General features: G+C 41.4%; 2 protein-coding genes across 4 annotated transcripts in view; one reads left to right on the top strand and one right to left on the bottom strand.

Annotated features, from left to right (window-relative positions):
- Window positions 1-10,517, top strand: part of SPTBN5 (spectrin beta, non-erythrocytic 5) — a 113,291-nt gene extending 102,774 nt beyond the window's left edge. For both annotated transcript variants that reach the window (XM_080996177.1, XM_080996178.1), the window contains exons 61-70: window positions 142-246; window positions 926-1,504; window positions 1,754-1,825; window positions 2,919-3,005; window positions 4,033-4,124; window positions 4,811-4,896; window positions 5,447-5,582; window positions 6,326-6,441; window positions 7,772-7,912; window positions 9,018-10,517. In XM_080996177.1, the coding sequence (XP_080852303.1) occupies window positions 142-246; window positions 926-1,504; window positions 1,754-1,825; window positions 2,919-3,005; window positions 4,033-4,124; window positions 4,811-4,896; window positions 5,447-5,582; window positions 6,326-6,441; window positions 7,772-7,912; window positions 9,018-9,163 (1,560 nt within the window). In that variant the 3' untranslated portion in view covers window positions 9,164-10,517. The remainder of the gene's footprint in view (window positions 1-141; window positions 247-925; window positions 1,505-1,753; window positions 1,826-2,918; window positions 3,006-4,032; window positions 4,125-4,810; window positions 4,897-5,446; window positions 5,583-6,325; window positions 6,442-7,771; window positions 7,913-9,017) is intronic.
- The window catches only part of LOC308472139 (cytosolic phospholipase A2 beta-like), a 49,530-nt gene continuing 37,897 nt past the window's right edge, over window positions 9,721-21,353 (bottom strand). For both annotated transcript variants that reach the window (XM_080996660.1, XM_080996661.1), the window contains exons 13-20: window positions 20,411-20,633; window positions 18,460-18,574; window positions 17,451-17,588; window positions 16,704-16,805; window positions 15,808-15,990; window positions 15,297-15,463; window positions 13,695-13,881; window positions 9,721-11,836 (exon numbers count right to left, since the gene is read on the bottom strand). In XM_080996660.1, coding sequence (XP_080852786.1) covers window positions 11,589-11,836; window positions 13,695-13,881; window positions 15,297-15,463; window positions 15,808-15,990; window positions 16,704-16,805; window positions 17,451-17,588; window positions 18,460-18,574; window positions 20,411-20,633 — 1,363 coding nt within the window. In that variant the 3' untranslated portion in view covers window positions 9,721-11,588. The remainder of the gene's footprint in view (window positions 11,837-13,694; window positions 13,882-15,296; window positions 15,464-15,807; window positions 15,991-16,703; window positions 16,806-17,450; window positions 17,589-18,459; window positions 18,575-20,410; window positions 20,634-21,353) is intronic.

The raw sequence follows: 21,353 nt of genomic DNA, 5'->3' as shown, positions 1-21,353 counted from the left end.
TCATCAATTTCAAATGAAGCTTTATTCCCTCGACCAACTTTGAACAATTTCAGCCTCTTCCGTTTCCCATCATTGCCAACACTTCTCTCATGGTATTTCTGTATCAAATGGTCGCCTCTGTTGATTTGCTCCCATCCCCAGCATTCAGTCTCTGATGTGGAGAACCTCTTGAAGAAACATCAAGATTTTGAAAAAATTCTAAAGGCCCAAGAGGAGAAATTTGCGCAGCTGAACAGAAAGACAAAGGTAATGTAACAGAAGCTGGTGAATGCTTCCTGGGGCAGGCCAGGTTGCACAAAGGCAAATGATATCAATACCTCTCATTATCTTTCCCAATAAAGAGTGGGACCCTGTGGTTTCACAGCTGAGTTTCTTGTTAAGATGGATAGCCCTCAGGTATCCTCTGCCTTTCCCCAGGTGTATATAACAGCCAAGGAAGGTCAAGGCAGAAAAGGGTGAATTGAAAGAGAAAACATGGTGAGGAAATGCAGCTGCTGCCAAACACCTTGCTGGGATTTTCCTGCTTTCTCTTTTGTAGTTTCCCAAATAAAATATAGGTACACAAAAGCGTATATTGGGGGAAAGTGTATTTAAAAGTACGTTTAGTGAAAGCATACCAAAAGGTGTTATATGAGGGGGAAATTATCACATACAAATGTGATAATATATTAGGAGAAGGGCATGCAGACAAATTATACTGTGAACATTATTTTTAAAAAAGGTGCAAACTAATGTGGCAATGGAGCAAATGAGAAACCAAAATTGACAGATTTATGTAACACACCCGTATACCTGCCCAAATTATAGCCTGATCTTGCTGGTTTCACCTCAAATTTAGTAGTATCTGTGGCAGGTATGTCCATGGCTCACAACTACTTGTTTTTTTACTTCATTTTCATTCAGGTACACTTTTTGTTTCTTTCAGAGGGAACTGAAACTACTGAAACAAATTGATGCTAAGGAGAGTGGGCAACGAGAGAAAGGGAAAGTGATCAAGGTTCCCTCTTTAAGAAGAAGACATTCAGACAGGAGAACATCTCACACGAAACATCTTGATCCGAAGCAAACTCAACCATTGCCATCTATTTCTTCGACGGACACATTAAAGATTCCCCTAGAATGTGGTGTGTCTCCTACGCAAAAGTCCAAAGAGAATTTGCACAAATGTGGCCTTGGAGAAGATCTAATGTTGACCGACTCCAGCAATGTCAGTTCTCCTCCTTCACCAGTGTCGCTTAGCCTACAAAATTCAGATTTAGGAACTCAGACTTCTTCGGTGTCCTCGTTACCCTCTAACCTAAAAATCCAGCCAACCGACGGTGATTTGGTGGTACCACACGCTAGTGATTTCAAACCATCAAATATGAAAAACACAAACGATGGCACTCTCTCTGATGTAGAAACCAAAAAAGTGAGGACTGTGCCCACGAGTGAATCATTTGACATTTATCCAACTTTGCCATCCTTGGGTTTACCTCCTCAGAGATCAGAAACTGCTTTTCAGGTAGGTTGCCATTTATCTGTGCCCACGGCAACCCCTACACTAAATGAAAGCTACATAAATCTATAATTTGTTTTTTCTATGTTAGAAATTAAAGGGTTAGGGGGGATACTGGACACACCAAATACTCACTGGCAGCTGATAACTCTGCAATACGTGAAGTGGCCCTTAACTATGGGATATTAATTAGTGCTATAATCAAGCATTCTTCCAACCAATTTAAGATCTCTGAAATTGCCTTGTGGATTCCAGGTTCCTGCAAATCAGCAGAGCATGGAGGGTTTCCTAGAAAAGAGGGATCAGATTCTTCCAGGAAGAAGACAGGTAACCACAAGTTAAACTGCCAAGGGAAAGATGAGATAATATATAAACAGAACAGGCTCACTAAAGGCAAAGCATGTTAGCCTAATCTTCTTTCCCATTTTGAGGTGATTGTAACAGGGATTCTTGGGTGGGGTGGAGGGAATCAAGAAAACTCTTGATATAATGCCTGTGGAATTACCCTTGCTAATCCCCATACACCTATCCCTTCCTGAGATTTCCCCTCCTTGCTCATTTTTTCTTATTCCATGGGCAGAAGGATTTTGCATCAGGACTTTTCCTCTCCTCCCCAACAGTCCCTAAACCTTCTCCAGAAGGTTGGGAGAAACCCCAGAACAGATGTTGGGGGCATGCAGAGCGGGGAGGGGAGTCCAATTGTGCAATAAAAAGTCATTCTGCTGGTGCGATTGTTTAGTTGAATACTGCTCCACCCATCTTTTACCCAACCTTTCCACATCCCATCTTCCCCCCTTTGCCTACATCCTAAGTAGCCTCATCACATTAGGTTCACATCACATTGATTGGTTCACATGACATTGATACAGCTAGTTCCAAAAAAATCCCGTTGATTTTCTTTCATTCTCTTACTTACCCTTTTCACACTGATGCATTTTAAAGCTCAGAGAGGATTAAAATACTTCAGATTTTTAACACATTTGGAAATCTCACCTTTGCCCATGTTAATTACTATATGTTTAATAATTTGTGGAGAAGCTTGGCCCTTACAACCAGGAAAGGGAATCTGCAGCCTTCCAGATGTTGGATTCCAACTTCCATCAGGCCTAGTCAGCACGTCCAATAGTTAAGAACGATGGAGGATGGAGTCCAACAACATCTGGAAGGCCACAGGTTCCGCCATCCCTGCCTTACAAGACTCTCTCCCTGAACTGTATAGCTCAGCTATTGCAAAGCGTATCCTACTATCCAGCTGCATGGTTGAGGCTAAAAACAAAACACTGTACAATACATTAGATGAATGTAATCAGAGTAAAAGCAAACCATGAAGTGATGAATAACCCCCAGTGATTCAGTAATAAGCAGCACAGTTGATGTTTAGAGGTAATAGGTGGTTGACTTAGTTTTATGACTTTTGTAGCCAATGTCAAGAGCTTGGAACAGATATTACGTTAAACTTGGAAGACAAAAACTTGACATCTACAGGGATGAAAAGGAAGCATTCCAGGTAATTTGTGTTTCCATATTTCAGTTCTTATTAAAGACTGTGTTATTATTAGTAGTATTTGGTATTTTATGCACTACATACATGTCAAAATGTCTTCTAATTCACACACACACAAATGCTGAAAAACCCACATTCCTGGCAAAGAAATATTGAGCAATAGAAATCTGCCTTGAAGGTGAGGTAGTCTTCATCTTTGGTATATTAGCTGGACACAGTTGTAGATGAATATATCCTAGGGCAGCAAGATTCAGAAATCTGTCCCTTTAAAAATAGGAGCTGGGTCGTGACCCCAACAATGTTCAGTATTGTAAGTGATGATCCATGGTACAGACAGACAGACAGACAGAGCCAGTAAGGTTATGATACTTGGTCATTTGTTAGTGCAGAGAAACATGATATTGGCATATAACCCTACAGTAGTGGCTTTCAAACTTTCTGCTGTTAATGTTCCCTTCCATATCAGTTTATATGCCAATACACTCCTTTATGCTAAAGTAGGTTCTGTGGCATATTCAGGATTAGTCCACCTGAAGCTTTAGCCATGCCTCACTGTCACTCCACATATATGGAGAACAAGCCCTGGGAGGTACCAGATGCTCCCCTGCACATCACAAAGGAACACTGAGGGCTTATTGACACTTCCTCTTGCCCCTCTGCTTTCCCTCAGGGAAAACTGCTCTTTAGCGCTCCATAGGACCTAATGTCAATGTGGGTTTCTCCATATTTGCGTTTGCCCCTATTTAGAGTTAAAGAGCAGGTTTTCCTAGGAAAGGAACAGAACAAGGGGAAACCCACTCAGATCCATGCCAAGAAAGCATGGGTCAAGCAGGAAATCACTTGGACCATGCTTTCTAGGTACAGGACAAGGGGAAGTGTGGATAAACCCTCATAGTGAATGATGAGCAGTTTTTCAAGGAAACTTTTCCTGCATTATTGACACCCCAGCTATACAGGATGAGTAAGTGTTTAAACCAGAAAAAATAGGATTGAAAGTCTTTGGTTATCATCTCTTCTTCTGCCTTGCCAGAATACAACTCCAATTTCATCACTTAGTATTGCTGGAGCCAAGTGTGAGAAGTTGACGGAGTATTCTAGGAAAGAACACGCCTTCAGCCTAAGGTACATCAAGTCGGTGATGCAAAGATCCAAGTTTGGGGCAAGTACTCGTTGGTGAGAGAACCCCAGAAAATCACAAAACATGTGGCAAAGTAAAGCAAGGAAATATAGGCTGTTAGACCTTTAAAATCTCCCCTTCTAAGTTCCTCCCAAAGTTCCCCATTTCCCCTAGCAAAGAAAAAGACCACATGTTTGGTACGTTAAAAATTGTTTACTTACAAATTCTCCAAAGGTCAAATTCATTAGCTTTTCCATACATCATTCAGGAAAAGTTGCACAGGCAGTAAAACTTGACTTAAGAACTTTCATCACTGTAACTAAGTTATTGATTCCTCTTCTCTCAAGGTGAGAGGGAGTGACCTCGCTAAGCCTGACAGAACAGTTAGCTCCTTCATGTTTGTTAAATGAGGTTGGTTATCCCACACATCACACACCCAATCTAAAACATGCATCTCTGTGTCTAGACTCATTTGAATGTCGTTTCCTTTATCCCAGGGAAACTGCAGAAATTAGTGATCTTTTTGTATCATTACATATTAGTTGTCCTTTTTGTTGTCTGTATCCTTAACTTTATCTCAAAAGAAAAACCCAACTGAAAACAAAAGAAGAGAATTCTGGGTTTTCCTATACATAACTTATTGGGAAAGGCTACCCCAGAACTCAGTCCTTCTTCAATCTGTGACTTACAGGTTGAGTGATGGATCAGAGTACTACTTCGCAGCACCTTCTCAGAAGCTAATGGAAGACTGGGTGCAAGCATTAAGGACTACATTAGGTAAGGCTGTTTGATTCATTTTATGCAGCATTTCCCTATTTCTGCCCATGTGACATTCCCACAAGATGCCTCAACAGAGGTGCATAATTGGACAAGCAAAAGACACACATACTGAAGTACCCCAGATACAACATAGAAAGCTGCCTTATACCAAATCAAACCATTGGTCTATCCAGCTCAAAGAGCAGAAGCTTTACTGACTGAAGATAAGAAGAACAACAGTTTGGATTTGATATCCTGCTTTTATCACTACCCTAAGGAGTCTCAAAGCGGCTAACATTCCCCTTTCCCTTCCTCCCCCACAACAAACACTCTGTGAGGTGAGTGAGGCTGAGAAACTTCAGAGAAGTGCGACTAGCCCAAGGTGACCCAGCAGCTGCATGTGGAGGAGCGGAGACGCGAACCCGGTTCACCAGATTACGAGACTCTTAATCACTACACCACACTGGATAAGGGCTGTAGCTCAGGAGCAATATTGTGTTTAAAAACTAATCCTTCTTATTAATTGTCTTTCATCCATATTATGTATTTTTTACTTGGGTTCTACAAGGCCGCCATAACAGCCTGCGTTCTCTGCGGAATGAACTTCTAGCCACTACAAATGCAACGAGGCCTCAGATAAAACCTTGGATCTCTGCAGCTGGGAGTTCTGCCAACAAGGAGATTACCAAAAGTCTGCTTCTCAGGTACACACTGATTTTGTATATGTCGGGTCAAATGTTACTTATCCGTTATCTTTGTAAAGACTGCAGTAACCTAAGTAACATAGATTGTCTTTTACGGCATAGATATGCCTCTGCATCTTATAAACACTTCTATCAGAAATGAAGCCAATACGTAGGGGTCATCCAGACTTCATTTTGTGCCACATTTCTGGGCCCAGGTCCATGCTTTAAAGTGCCACGTTTCAGCACTCCCCCCCCAGTACTTTCACTGCAAAAGTCCACTCTCTTCCACTGAATCAGAGCAAACGGCAATCTGCTGAAAATCTGAATTGCTGTTTGTTCTGATTCTTGTTTTCACAGGGAAAGCACTGGGGCAAAAACAAAACAAAACAGACAGCGCTTTAAAGCGCAGACCTGTGCCTAGAAAACACGGGACAAAAGGTAAGTATGGACGGGCTTGTTGCTGGAAATCATGTGGTGGAAATTATTAGGATCAGGAATGCCAGTGTCTTAAAACCAGCACTTACTTCTGCCAAATACCTCACTGAAATCTCTACCCATTCTTTCTCTGGATCAGGCCATCCCCTGCATGACACCTCCACAGGACTTGCGACAAAATGATTGATGGTTCTTTGTTTTGTTTCTTGCCCTTAATATATTTACAGTTAAGGGTGTGATATACTGTAATTAATTTAAACTTGTATTTGTTATCTAAGTTTTCAGCAGAGGAAAGCTAATATCTGTTTAATACTGTTTGTTGATAGGAGAACACCTTCCTTCAAAGTTGCAAAAGAAAAAAAACCTGTTGGAAATCCCCAGGAATCAGGAGAATTGACACAGGATTTTAGTATAATCTTTGCTCAGGATTCTGAAGATTCTGGTAATACTGGAACATTTTTTCTTTTATTAAAAATATAAAAATACACCTAAGAGGGGGAAACTACATAATATAGAAATGAAAACATGCTGTGTAATGTTGTTGTTGTTGTTGTTGTTGTTGTTGTTGTATGTTTGTTTGTTTGTTTGTTTATATATTTTTCCCTGACAGGAACTCAGGGCAGCTAACATATAAAAATACACCATATTCTTCTGCCATATAGTATAATCCAGTTTACTAATCTAATATTTTAATGATATTTTGGCCATTGACCATAGCAATATGCAAAATTCTTACCAGTCAAGTGCACAGATTAATTGCTTTCTTCATGGTACATACATACGTAAATTTGATACAGACCTCCTCTTGCTTCCATAAACAGAATTAAAAGCATTATTATTATTCTATTATCAGTTCTCATATCTTCTTTCATTATGAAAACATTCAAGGTGGTGGAGAGTAATAGAGGTGTGGGATAAATGATTCATTCAATTAGGAGATGAGAACTGTACTTTATCTAGGTCAGGCCTCCCCAATTTATAACCCACTTTGGTGAACAGAGCTCATCAGACGCATACTGTAGCCTTCTAGAGCAGACCTTTCCAAACTGTGTGTCGCAACATTCGTGAGTCATCTGCAGGGTATAAGTGTATTGCATGAACGCTCCCCGTGCTCCTTGCGGGACTGGAAAAGGGTTAGTTTAACCTCTGGTTTGCTAGTAAAACTGAGTTACTGTCTTGTGAAATGATGCATGTCTAAAAAGTGTGTCATCAACATGAAAAGTTTGGAAAGCTCTGTGCTAGAGGCTTGATAACCTTCCAGCAGTCCCAAGTCAACAGATTTTTTCAAGTCCTTACTTGTGACTTGAATAAATCAATAGTGATCTATAAATATTTCTAGAGTTTTGATGGTAGCTTTACTCAGCCAGAGGACCATTAAAGGTAAAGGATCCCTGACCGTTAAGTCCAGTCACGAACGACTCTGAGGTTGCGGTGCTTATCTCACTTTACTGGCCGAGGGAGCCAACATTTGCCCACAGTTTTTCCATGTCACGTGGCCAGCATGACTAAGCCGCTTCTGGCGAAACCAGAGCAGTGCATGGAAACGCCGTTTACCTTCCCGCCGGAGCTGTACCTATTTATCTACTTGCACTTTGACTTGCTTTCAAACTGCTAGGTTGACAGGAGCTGGGACCGAGCAACGGGAGCTCACCCCGTCACGGGGATTCGAACCACTGACCTTCCAATCGGCAAGCCCTAGGCTCAGTGGTTTAGACCACAGCACCACCCGCGTCCTACAGGACCATTAAAGATGTGCTAATAACTCATTTCAGATGCTTCTTCTGTGCACTCCGTGGAGTCTGATCCAGTAACACTGTTGATGTCCAGTCTATCAGAGCACCCTCAAAGCTATCATAAAGCACAGCCTTATCCTAATGGAGGAAAGACAGGAACTCTGGATCAAGGAGTCCAAGGTAAAGTTTAACTGCAGTTAGGCAAAAGGGGGCAATTTTCTGGGTAACTTGAGATACAATTATACAATTCATAAACATCAGCTTGAAGGGGTGGTTGCACTCATTTTGTGCATATGTTAATTTCAATTTAACACATTTAAACACACATCCACCCTCCATCTCTGTTTTATCCCTGAGGAGGTGTGGAATGTATCAACTAAGAAAATGATATAGTCCATGGGAAATGTTGGTTAAAATGTGAGATTATAAATTAGGAGGAATCGAGTGGAAAAACAGGGTTGGCTAGGAAATATATCAAATTCTTAGGGGGTTGGAATAATGAACTGAGGAATCTGCTCCAATTACACGCCTCTGTGTGAAATTCCTCCTTGTTCTCATTACATATTTGGCCTTTCCCCAAAACTTAAATTCCTACATTGGGGATGTATGTCAAACACAGACAAATCACCCGCCAACTGAGCCTGCAAGGCATTCAGTAAAGCAGCTCTGTAAAATGCTGTGTCAGTTCCAAAACAACCACTCCTAAATCACCAGAATAGGAGCCAAGTTGATTTAGCAGATGCTGTAGTATAAGGCCTGATAGCCCCTTAGTTTTTTTACCATTATAAATTCTGCTTCTGCTCCTTGAGTAGTGGCAACCCAGGGAGATCAGACATAGAATTTGGCGCAGGGTGTCACATTGATGAGTGGTTATTTTTCCAGGAGTGCATCATGACAGCTTTTTAGTGTGATGGGGAAAGGTAATAGCTCAGTCGTATTTTTGCACTGGTAAGGAGCCCAGGTTCGGTCCCTTGCATAGTCAGGTAAGCCTGAGAAAAAATCCTTTGTCTGAAACCATGGAGAGCTACTGTCAGTCTCTGTAGGCAACATGGAGATGGCTATTGGCTCAGTTAGAATACAAGGATCCTGACCAGCACGAGATTTTTAAGATCTCAGGTAGAAGAATTTCCCTTTTCCATTAGGCGGCCTTTTTGGTTGCACCATTGCCTAATAAAGGGTAGTTCCCCAGCAATATATAATAAGGCCATCTCTGCAGTTGCACCCTGGTTGTGAAATATGCTTTCTCCTGAGGTTAGGCAGGTGCTGACAATGGTTAGTTTTTCAGGAGCCAAAGCTGAACCAAAAACTGAAGTAACCAAGAGCCTAGACACTCTGCAGAACCCGGGGAGAACAGAGCCAGAGATTGATGTCACAAAGCAGAAGAAAAAGAAAGAGAAGAATGTCTTCAAAAAGCTTTTTAGCAAGAAATAAGAGCAGCAAATGGAAGCGAGTGCTGCAGTTCTGTGGATGTGCTGGGTTCTTCTTTTGACTACACCCTATTGCCTTCACTAAGTAAATAAAACAACAAAACAGTGCCACTGTCAATAATTCAGCACCAATATATTTTAGACTGTAAACCATATGGATTGAAAAGCCATAAAAGCGACTGTAGACTGGCTGCTCTCAGCATACTTATTTTTTTAGAGGGAAGTACTGCTAGAAAGTACTTAAGCCTCCTTCACATATTAAGCATGTGAAAGGGTCTTTGCGACTACAAAGAGCCTCTCCCCACTGCTGGCCCATCCCCTTACATTAGGCTGTCACCATCAATGGGTTGCGCATTAAAAATGCACTATAGTAAGAGAAAAGGATGAAACTGTTTGCGTTCCTTCATTTTAATGTTTAGAAACTGCTTTCCAGAGAGAACTCGGTTTTAGATAATACATAGAATACCAAATTTTATACTGATGTTTCTCTAGTTTTAAACTAATGGAAAACATTTTTTCATATATCGTACCTCTTTAAATAAAACTAACCCCACACGAAGATTTACTGTTGCAACTGTTTTATTATGAAGTTATAGTCACCACATAGTAGCTGCATATATTTTTTGTTCTTCCTGAGATACTCTTAAAGCAAAAATAATAAATTCCTGAGTTCCTTCCTAGTACACTACAGCTACTTCTATTCATTTTGCCTTTATTAAATGTGGCCATGCTTTATTTAAAACACACCAAAATGTTTAACCTTGACTGCTTTAGAACAAAATTGGTCATACTTTGTCTCTCAAGTCCCTGTTCTTTATATTTCAAATTTCTTGACAAGATGATGAAAATATACCATTTCTGAGTGGTCTTGCTTTTATATGAGAGATGCAAATACTTTTTAACCAGATTCTGAAACAGTATAAATCATATTACCCCAAATAATTTCTGAAGAGTGGATATAATTTGCTCCAGCTGAAGATCTGGTTTTTAATGTTCTGTGGAGACAAAATTCTTCTGACACTATTTAAGGCTCTGACATGCCTACCCTCAGGTTTATGGTAACATCTTCCAGAGCATTCATAAGCAATGGAAACCAGTTTTTTACAGGGTATGTTCAATTTACAGCAAACAAGTTGAAGGCTTCCATTTTAACTATACAACATAACTGTTTGCCATTGCATCCCCCAGAAGGTTTTGCATGCAAAGATACAATCACCAACTGTGCACTGCTTGTGTGTAAGAGGTTGCCTCACCAAAGAACCAGGCATGTGGAATCAGGGCACCTGACATCACAATTCATATAGAGGCTTTGCTGATCTCTGCCAGTCCAAATAGCAATATTATAGTGCCAATCTATTTTTAAAAATACTACCATTGGTAGAATCAGCTGCCTCAAAGCACCAAAAGAGCAACATTTATTCATTGAGTCAGATTAGCAGTTCATCTATCTAGCCTAACACTGTGAATGCTGACCACAGCATGTCTCAGACCCATTTTCTGAGCGTATCAGGTAGGTGCTATTCCCAGCCCTAGAGTAAGGTTACCAGACGTCCCCGGATTTACACATCAGTCCCCATACAAAATCCACTGAAGTTGAAAAGTGTCCCCGGATTCATTGAAAAAAATCTGGTAACCTTACCCTCAATAAATCTCCAATTAACTCCCTCCTGAATCACTTCTATTGTGGCAAATTTAGCTATAGATTTGGGTTTAAAAGGATCAAATACAAGCAAAAGCCATCATGTTGTGGATTGAGTTTGTTGAATTTAACTAGCAGATCTGACTAAACACGGAGGCAATACAAGCAAACAAGGCAATATTGCAAATAATTATAATGGGTTTCATTAAGTTATAATACTAAATTATTTTAGCAATGGTGGTTTTTATTCACAGCTGAAATGCATCAGTCCTCTTTAGAATAGGAAATGGAAACAATAATGATCAGCAAAGGAACAGCAAGAATATCTGTATGGTATGATGTAATTGCTCATAGTGGAATTGATGCAAGAAAGCTCCACTCTTCACAGTTTCCATTGGTACTCCTTCATTTCCATTAGAGTTGCAGAGGGTCACCATTCAAAGTATTATAAACAAATCCCTGTGACCTCTCAAATTAACGTATCAACAATGTCACTCCTTGCAATACAATCTCAGCTACTTACTGACTTGGTAACTTTAACTGAGTGTCGTCCAGCCCCATCAGAATCACCTCCTGAAGCTCTTCCTGCTATGTTCCTCGCATTGTTCACAAGCTACAAACCAGGTATGTGACCTTGAACATGGATGGCTCAAAAAATAGGAATATTAATAAATAAAGAAGCCATCTGTTCAAACTAGGCAGGGTGGGAACTACACTCGTTAGTGTTCACTGCAAACTGTATGGTATGACTATGCCTTAGCATAACCTCCAACAATGTAAGTGTTGGGGGCTAATTGGTGCCCTGCTCAGGGTGACAGAATTTCTTTCTAGCCTGAGACCAAATGTTTTTCTTCTTCTGTATAGCATGCTGGATGGCCTGGAGGATGTGGTCTTCGCTACAGAGGATGTTATAGGTGCACAGGTTTAGTAGTTTGTCGAAGTCCTCCTCACTGTAGGTTAAATGGATTGTTTTGTAAGGCGAGTCTTTACCCAAGTTTACTTCACATCCACTCATTTCAGAAGGAGTGCGTTTCACTCCTGAAAGAAAGAAACAAAATAATACCACTGGTAAGCAAACCTTACTTCATTCAGAGTTCTGTACTGCATTTTGGTTGGAAGTGTCAACGTTTGCTAAACTGGAAACAACCAACAGCAACAAAACGCTTCCACATTACTCTACCTATTCCATGCTCTCCTTGTTATGCACGACCCAATTTGCTGAGCAGTAAGAAATTCCAAAAGTACTATAGGGTTTTCTTTTCTTTTGGGCAAGACAACATTGCACTTTTAGGGTATTTTTCCAATACTCATTTCTGCAAATCCAAGCAGCATCCCCTTGAAACTTTCATTCAACCAGCTAAAAGTCCCAAGAAAAGTTTCTCCTGTGATAGCAACAATGCATCTTTGCAAATTCTTTTGTTGTTGTTGTTTGCATCTCCGTGCTCTTCCAAGCATGCATTCATATGCTCACTTTACCCTAGCACATCCATTTTTGTACATACTACTTGGCTGGGGAACTGCTGTGCAAAATTCAGAGAATGGAATTTTGAAGGATGACTGTGTTTGGGTTCGCATATTGTTTCAGAAAATGCAGATTACATAAATTGGCCTTTAGGAGCACACTGAATCAACTCCCCACCCCAGCCATAGGGGCAGAGGTAGAAGCCAGGGGCATTCTTTTCCCAGGCCTCTGAAAAGGGTGAAAATGTCCATAGTGAATAAATAGTGTGTGGTTTCTGCAAACAATTTTGGAAATGACACCTATAGAATCTCACCATGGCTGGGGCAAGCTTTGAAAATAATTGCAGAGCATTCCCTCCCTTTTTGAATTTCGTCCAATCTTATGCAGTATGAAGCCCTACTATATTTTGCTATTGGCAAGCCTCCTGCTTGTACAGTTTTACAGCTGCCATGTGAGCCTGTAGCTCAGAAATGTGTTACTGTCTGGGATTCATGTTTGCTTGTCTCCAATTAACAGTTTGGGGCCAAGGTGGAAGACTGCAAATCTTGGCTCCAGCATTCTTTCCATATACTCTCATTGGCCTTTTATTGGAAGGAAAGTGGAATCTTATGTTAGGTCCAACCCATTCCCACATTTACAATTTGGAGTGATGGATTCACTACACACAAATTTCAAATTATGGCTATTTAAAAACAGATTGCTTACTTGCTTCTTGTGTTATTTAGCTGCTTGGGAAAGTTGGAAGACACAGCCAGAGTCTATTATGTGTAAACAATAGCTGGCCTAGCACTTCTATAATAAACCTCCTGCCACAAAACCTATTGGATAACTCAGGGGTCAAAGTTTGACTCTTCCCCACCCTTTCAGCTATTCCACAACCCAACTAACTAAATGCCACCACTGCTCCCAATTCTGGGACATATTCGCATAGAACATAGTAAGATGCATATAAATTATGCCAGATATATATTGGGAATGCCAATTTACTACACAGCAAGATACAAAAAAATCAATCAAGCCATTCCTACTTCTCACCCAGGGTGTACACACTCCCCTTCCACCTCTCATCTGGATGGGGTGGGGTGGGGACAGGTTTTTAGTTATTTCAGAGACCTGTGTTCAGTGAGTGGGTGGGTGGGTGTCTAAATCAGCAAACCTCTCTCTTTCCTCTCTGTGTTGCTGGCAGGGGAAAGTGGGTGTATGGAAAAAAATCCTGGTGGGTGCCAGTTTTCCCCAGAACTCCCTCCAAGTGATGCTATGTCAACATGCACCAACATTTCAAGGGGGGGGGAGATGGCAGGCACCAGCGAGGGTTCCTAGTGATAGAAGCATCAAATGGATTAAACAAAAAAATTAAATGGGGGGGAAAAGACTGAGAAGTTCAGACTAGAGATTGCTATTAAAAACGCATTAGGCAATGGACGCTGAATTTACCTGGTGCCTTGTACTCCTTGAAGGAGGCACATACTAGAGGGAAATAAATCAGAATTGGCGCTTGTGGGTTATCTTCATCTGAGAACACATAGCACTCTCTGGGATTCTTCCAGTCTTCTTCGGTTAGGTCAACTTTTGGAAAAGGAATACTTTGCTCTTCACAGTATTTGGCTGTCAAACGTATTTGCTGGAGAAGACACAAATCAACACTTTCTGTTTATCAGAATTTAAGTCAATAGTACGGCACGCTGAATTAACCCATGATTGGCCACCTAGAGAGGGCTGAAATGTGGGGTGTGAATACAAAACACATACCTGTGATACAAAATACAGGCTACTGTTCTATTCTCTAAGATGCTTTGACAGCAATTGTTATAGAAAAATGATATTATTATGATTACTTTATTTATATCACACCCATCTCATAAATTTAAAATTAAAAGTGAAAAGAAGTTTTTACTGTTTGAAGTTTTATTCTGTTTTTAGTGTTCTGTTGGAAGCCACCCAGAGTGCCTGGGGAAACCCAGCCAGATGGGTGGGGTACAAATATTATTATTATTATTATTATTATTATTATTATTATTATTATTACCAAATGTGTCCAATAGGCTTTATGTGTGTGTATTACTTCTGTTAATGAGAGAGAGAACACCCAATAACAACAGCCTTTTAAATCCCAGCCCGGTGACTTTTTTACAGGGACCACACAATTCTTTTCAGAGCCAGTGGAAAAGGCACCCCCACTGTGGTGCTTGATTCTTGAATAGCAAGGTGGATTCAGGGATGGAGTGAGTATACCAAACCCACACCACTATAACTCCCTGCATTAGCAAGGAAGGGACTCCACTAACTTGTCCTTATAAACCGCTTACATACATACCTGCATCATGTTCCAAAAGCTGATTTTATGACTCTCATTAAATCTACTTCCACCTCTCTTAGGTGTCATGTTTGCTTCAGCAAGGCCCCCCCCCCCTTTTGTATGTGGGATATTCAGATCCAGAGTCAGCATGGCAGCTTCCCTTATAAGCACTGAAACTGCTTTAAAGTCGATCCGATAATTTGTCTACCCTGCCTAATACTCTGACAACAGTTCTCTGGGGTTCCCATTACCCCTTTAGGTAAAGGTAAAGGGACCCCTGACCATTAGGTCCAGTCGTGACCGACTCTGGGGTTGTAGCGCTCATCTCGCTTTATTGGCCGAGGGAGCCGGCATTTGTCTGCAGACAGCTTCTGGGTCATGTGGCCAGCATGACTGAGCCACTTCTGGCAAACCAGAGCAGCGCACAGAAACACCGTTTACCTTCCCACCGGAGCGGTACCTATTTATCTACTTGCACTTTGACGTGCTTTCGAACTGCTAGGTTGGCAGGAGCAGGGACCGAGCAACGGGAGCTCACCCCACCGCAGGGATTTGAACCGCCAACCTTCTGATCGGCAAGTCCTAGGCTCTGTGGTTTAACCTGATCCTTAACCAGAAACGCCAAGGATGGAACTTGCTGAACTATTGTTCCTCTCCACAACCGTCTCAAAGCTTCCTGGGATGCCACCTTGCTGCAGACACTGGGATGGAAAAGCCATATAGAATTCATTTCTTCTTACCTTGAAGGGTGAACTAACGTCATAATTCACTATGATGATGACATCCACATTCCTCTCTGGCTTAAGGAGTGGTGGAATACTGGTGTTAACAAAAAAGCCGATATCTATTAAGCACAGTGATTTGTCCACTGGTGTCAGCTTGTTAGGAGAAGCATCAAACACAGTGTCTGAAAAAAACAAGGTTTAAGGTTTCTTATCAGCATGACCATGAGAAAGATGATTATGTCAAAGTAACATGGTAGCAGGTATTAACATCCATCACTGGTAAGATTTGTATTGTCTTTTCATAATAATTCACCTTGCTTCTACTGGGTAAACCCAATAAACTGAGCAGGAGTTGCACAAGAGCACTCCCCTTGCTATAAAATGAAAATTACATAGGACCGTGGTTCCCAAACTCATGGACCAGTTGAAAATTGCTGAGGGTCTTGATGAATTTTCTGCTGGCTGTAGAAAACTGAGCTAGTTGTGAAGGGCCAAAACCTTTTAGGGAACCGTAGTTATTAGTTACCTCGCCATTCAAGAAATTCTTTCTGTTGCAAATAGTCTTTATGAAAGTCAAGACTTTGTAGGAAGTTGTGAGTTTCCCCTTTTAAAGGACGATCAGTTAGAATATCATTAAAGATTTCACCAAGTTTTCCAGGCCCACAAGTTGGAGGCTTATAGATCGAGAAATATCCTTCATGTTCTTCACCTGAAATAAAATATTGAGGAAGTTAATTTCTGGAAGCTTTCCCTTCCCTTTCCAGAACATAACACTTCAGGTATTTTTCCACACAACCATGTTCCATTGATAAAGGCATCATCCAACTGGCACACTCTTGGAAAATGAAAACAAAAGCCAATCACTGATGCTTGTAAGTGGGATTCACAACCAAAAGTTGCAGTGTATCCTCATCCCCCTGATAGGGGTACTCCTGTTCAGGGTTCCTACCAGCAAGGCTATACTATAACCTCCGCTCTCAGTTTCATGGTTTTCTCTTCAAACTCGCAGAGCCTTATTCAATTAAACTGTTGTGCTAGCAGAAGCCAGCAGATGATCCTTGTGCTGACAGAACCTTAGCCTTTGAGCTATGTTGAATGGAAGCCATGGTCAACATGGCTCCTGGATGCCACTGTTTTTGCCCTGGAAGGGAAGGGGAAGGAATTGAGGAATTGGGATGTGATGCAAGTCTGCCAAATCGAGACTTCAAAGTTTTGTGTCCTCTGTCCTATGAACCAACCTGGCTTGTGGCATCACAGAGAATGGCCCAAAGAAGCAGTCAAAAACATTTTTAAACATTAATTTTAACATTAAGTTAATTATTTATGTGACAAATCTGAGAAGGGAATAAGCACGTTGGGGGAGCTGCATGCAACCCACAACTGTGCAAGCAAGAATAAAGAGGTCAGTACTGAAGCTCTTACTCTTGGCCAGGTCTTTGACCCATTGATCCCAAAATTCTTCTGTCGTTGAAGCAGTATACAGCCCATCCATAAGATTCACACAGAAGATGTTAGTCCAGATACCTGTAAATCCAAACACACAGAAAAATCATTGTACTAGCCCAAGTTAACCACCAGAATCAGGAGAATCAGTGTCTATATGCTCAATGAATAAGCAAATTATTTGCCTTAGCACCAAGTTATTAGTCACACTACCACAAGCGAGGCCAAATGTTGCTTTATCACTGAATCACAGGAAGTAGATTCAGATCATTACTTTTTCAACCATTTTGTCAGTCTGCTGCTCTTGAAAGTAATTTGTGAGTGGCAAAGGAAAATTAACACTGTGCATTTTTGGTTTGCAATGAAAGCATGAAAGGAATTGGTTGTTCTTTCTTCCATACATTAGTTGCCTCTATTAGCACTGCTAACAATACTTTTAAACAACAGCTGGAAGGAATGCAGTAAGAGCATAATCACACCATGACACACTCAATTACAGGAGTGTGGTGTCTTGGGAAACTGAGTTTGTTCTTTACACAGAGATAGAATCTTGTATAAGCTACATCATATATCAACAATGAGGTATAACATTATTAAAAATAATATGAGAGATATGCTTGTACACTGGCATCATTTGGTTGTCATGAAGCATTGATAACATTGAAGAAAGGAGATGTGCAAGGATGTGATAGGTTTTCTAGTTTAGCTTATGAATAAACAGATCACCTTCCAGATAACAAATCCGGGATTCTGGGATCTTCTTCACTAGCTTTCCCATGAAGAATTCACTATCAAAATCTTCTGCACGAATGTTGACACCATATTTCTGGAACCCTACTTCATAAGGAGAGAAGTCCACCCATTCTGCAAACAAAATGGTGTACAGAAGGTTAAATGCCTCTAAACTTTATAGCTAGGTCACTAGCATAAAAAGAAGCAGAAAAGAAGTAAGCAAACATCCTCAGTGAACATTCTTGGTGGAAGAACTAGCATCATCAGACAGCAAACCATTGAGTCCCATTTTTGTATCTTAATGTAAAGTCTAACTAGGGTAGTAAATCGTGGTCTAAATTAAAAATAGAATAATTTACCCTGCACTGTATTTAAAGAACAAAAGGCCAACTAGCAGAGAGCAACAAAAGGTGTGCAAAGGAATCACCTAAGCTCATTCAAGCAAGATTTTGGATGACAAAACACTGACAATTTTATGCAACATCTGGAATATGGGTACAGAAAACACCACCTACAAAAAAGTCAACATGGGATACAAGGTAATTTCTTCTTATTTCACATATCATCATTTGAAATTTTGAACCATTGGTTTTCATTACAATTTTTAAAGAAGTTAACATGGAAACAGGCTCAGGTTTTCAGGGAAAGAAAGCAGATTATTCCAAATCAGGGTTAAAGCCATTGAAAAGGAATCTCCTAGAAGCCAATAGGAAGAGACGTATAAATATTATTCACATTAGGACTCTAAATACCAGTTTGATATGACTGTAAGCTTTAAACTGAAAGAAAAATGCAATCCAAACTCCCAATTACAAATTAAGGAGACTCTTGTTTAATTTGGCCTTCTGAAGGTCTACTCTAAGAAATGGATTCCCCTACAAATAGAAGCAACTCAACTGCAAAACCAAATGACATTTCTCTCTGTCTTTAAATGCTCAAAGCATTCAGCAGCAGCATCAAGGATTCCATTCAACAACAGTGAGGTTAGCATGACAACACCTACCTCTGAAATCAAAGGTGCTGACTTTGTCTTTGACATTTACAGCTGTGTAGATAGGCAAAGGGTTCTGGCCTTGATCCAAAGCCTGCCGCTGTTCTGAGAGTTTACTGTCATTAAACTAATATCAAAGTAAATGAAAAAAACAACACTGAAGCCAATATCTCATGAGCATCCAGTATCAAAAGGATGATTATGAAACCATATTGATTCCCGCCCCACCGCGCCCCCTGCAATCTAATACTGACTTTACTCTCTGCAAGTATATATGCTGTAAGCTGCCCTGAGTGGCAGGGGAAACCCAGCCAGATGGAGAGGGTATGAATAGGTCTAGATAGTTATTAAATCTCATTGTCTGGCCATTTTTTCTGAGTGAAAGGTTAATGCTGGAATAGGAAAATGAGCTTCCCACTGCCCCCCGAAAAGAAAAATCCGATCTAGAAATAGCAGGTGTGCCCATTCACCTCCTACCATATGTGAATCTGTCTTCTATGGAGTCATACTGTTGGTCCAAGTGTTCTCTATCCAAACTTGCAACAGCTCTCCAGGGATTTTCCAATCACCTAACTATCACCTTTCACTGGATAGGCCAAAGACTGAGTATAGCAGTTACTGCATGGAAATAATGTGATCTACCCCTGAACTATAGGTCTTCTACACACACACACACACACACACACACACACACACACACACACACCATCACCACCACTTCTTCACTGATAAGATAGGGAAAGCTCAAATGCCCCAAGGAATACAACTTTCTCTCCCCGTTTACTTCATAGCACATGACAGTAAAGATGCTTAGTTGCTGTTATGTACCATAAGTCTTGGCCTCTTGCAGGCTCACCAAAAATTGAGCCAAGGGCATTTCACAACAATTAGATGGTCCTTGTTTGGTGCTAGCCTTTAGCAGATGAGTTTAGGGTAGCATGGGAATTGGCTTGGCTTAAAATTTCCCTCCCCACTCCAACCAAGAACATGATTTTCATGTTTAAGATGAATAGAGAAACAACCCCTAGCCCGCCAATCTTTCTATGAGTTTCACTCTGTTCTTTTCTTGTAGAAATGTTTTAGGGGAACTAGTAACTAGTTTCAGAATGGTTTTCCTTGTGCACCATTTCCTTGTGTACAGTTCTTAAGATATGATGGGCGGCAGCAATCCAATGCACATTTACTGGGAGTAAGTCCCATTGAACTTAGTGACGCCTACTTCTGAGTTTATCTGTGGTTCAATCCTGTGCTGATTAAGTCAGCATAAATATAAGCACTACCTTTCAAATGCTGCTTTCAATGCTCTTTTTTTATCTGAACATTTTAGGTTCCAGTCGTGTCCGACTCTAGGGTTGCGTGCTCATCTCGCTCTAGAGGCCGGGGGCCAGCGCTGTCCGAAGACACTTCCGGGTCATGTGGCCAGCGTGACGAAGCTGCTCTGGCGAGCCAGCACCAGCGCAGCACACAGAAACGCCATTTACCTTCCCACTATAAAGCGGTACCTATTTATCTACTTGCACTTTGACGTGCTTTCGAACTGCTAAGTGGGCAGGAGCAGGGACCGAACGATGGGAGCTCACCCCGTCGCGGGGGTTCGAACCGCCAACCATACGATCGGCAAGTCCTAGGCACTGAGGTTTTACCCACAGCGCCACCCGCGTCCCATATCTGAACATTTTATACTTGGGTAAAAATTATTAAAGTGCTCAAACCACTACTCAGGGAGTGCTCTGTGGTGTGCAAAGTTAATAGCACTTGCAAAACCTAAAATATTGTCAAAGGGGAAAAGATGGCTCTTGCAAACAGTGTAACCTAAAGCTGTGTGAGAGTCTTTCATGGTTTTCTTTAACTGGGAAAAAAACTGCCTCCATGCGCAGGGATTTGTCAACAGGTAAGCCCTTGTGACTACAGAGATCCATCAGAGCCCCTAGTTTAGGAATAACAAAACATTTAATATACATACTTTATCATGTAAGAAAGCTTCTTGAACAAGGGCCCAGAGAGCTGTAAAAGATCGAAGGTGCCCCCTTTTAACCCTCTCAACCAGCTCCTTGTGATAATACTTCAATCGATCGATAGAAATAATATCTATTTTGCTCTTCAACATGCTGCGTTTAACTACTTTGATAGCTTCTTCCAAATTTTCATGTGACCAATCAGTATTTCTGTACAAGTCTGTCATAGTCCTAAGAAAGGGAGGAGAAAAAACAGCATTTACAGAACAAGGATGATGATGATGATGATTTTATTTACCGTATTGGCCTCACTTTGCCCCCAAATTCCGACTGTGAAAAGTTAAAGTGTGGCTTATATTAACGACCTTACGGTATGCAGCCAGGAGCGCGGGGCAAACAGCGCCAGGAGCGTGGCAAAGCGCCGCCTGCCCCGCGCATCCTCTCCCCCCAAGGCCGGGAAAGGAGAGAGGGGAAAGGCTGCTGGCAACGTTGCACGGCTCCCCCCCCCCCCAGTATGCAGCCAGGAGCAGCAAGGAATGGACTGGCTTATATTCAGGTATTTTTTTATTTTTTTATTCCCCCCGCTCCAATTTTAAAGGTGCGGCTTATATTCAGGTGCTGCCTACATTCGGACCAAATACAGTATACCCCAGCTTTGTCCCTCCTGACAGGGATTTTTCTGTGGCCTCAAAATGTCTTCATTTCAGGGCACTGGCACTAACAGGAACTTCCTACGCCCCTGGGTGCCATGGGGACTTCCATAGTGGCAGAGGCTGATGAAGTCCAGCAAAGGGTCACTTCACCTTACCCCAGAGGTGTAGCAAGGTGGGTGCGGTGGGTGTGGTCCGCCCCGGGTGTCACCTCCGAGGGGGGTGACAAAATGCTGTGCGGAACTCAACGTCTGTGAGAGATGCTGTGGCTTTGGCACATGCAGGCTTCCCGCTCCCGAAA

The sequence above is a fragment of the Podarcis pityusensis genome (genome assembly GCF_964106645.2).
Source record: "Podarcis pityusensis genome assembly, chromosome: 1".
NCBI lineage: Eukaryota > Metazoa > Chordata > Lepidosauria > Squamata > Lacertidae > Podarcis > Podarcis pityusensis.
The sequence above is the reverse complement of the archived record's forward strand: the minus strand, read 5'-3'. Positions and strand labels throughout refer to the sequence as shown.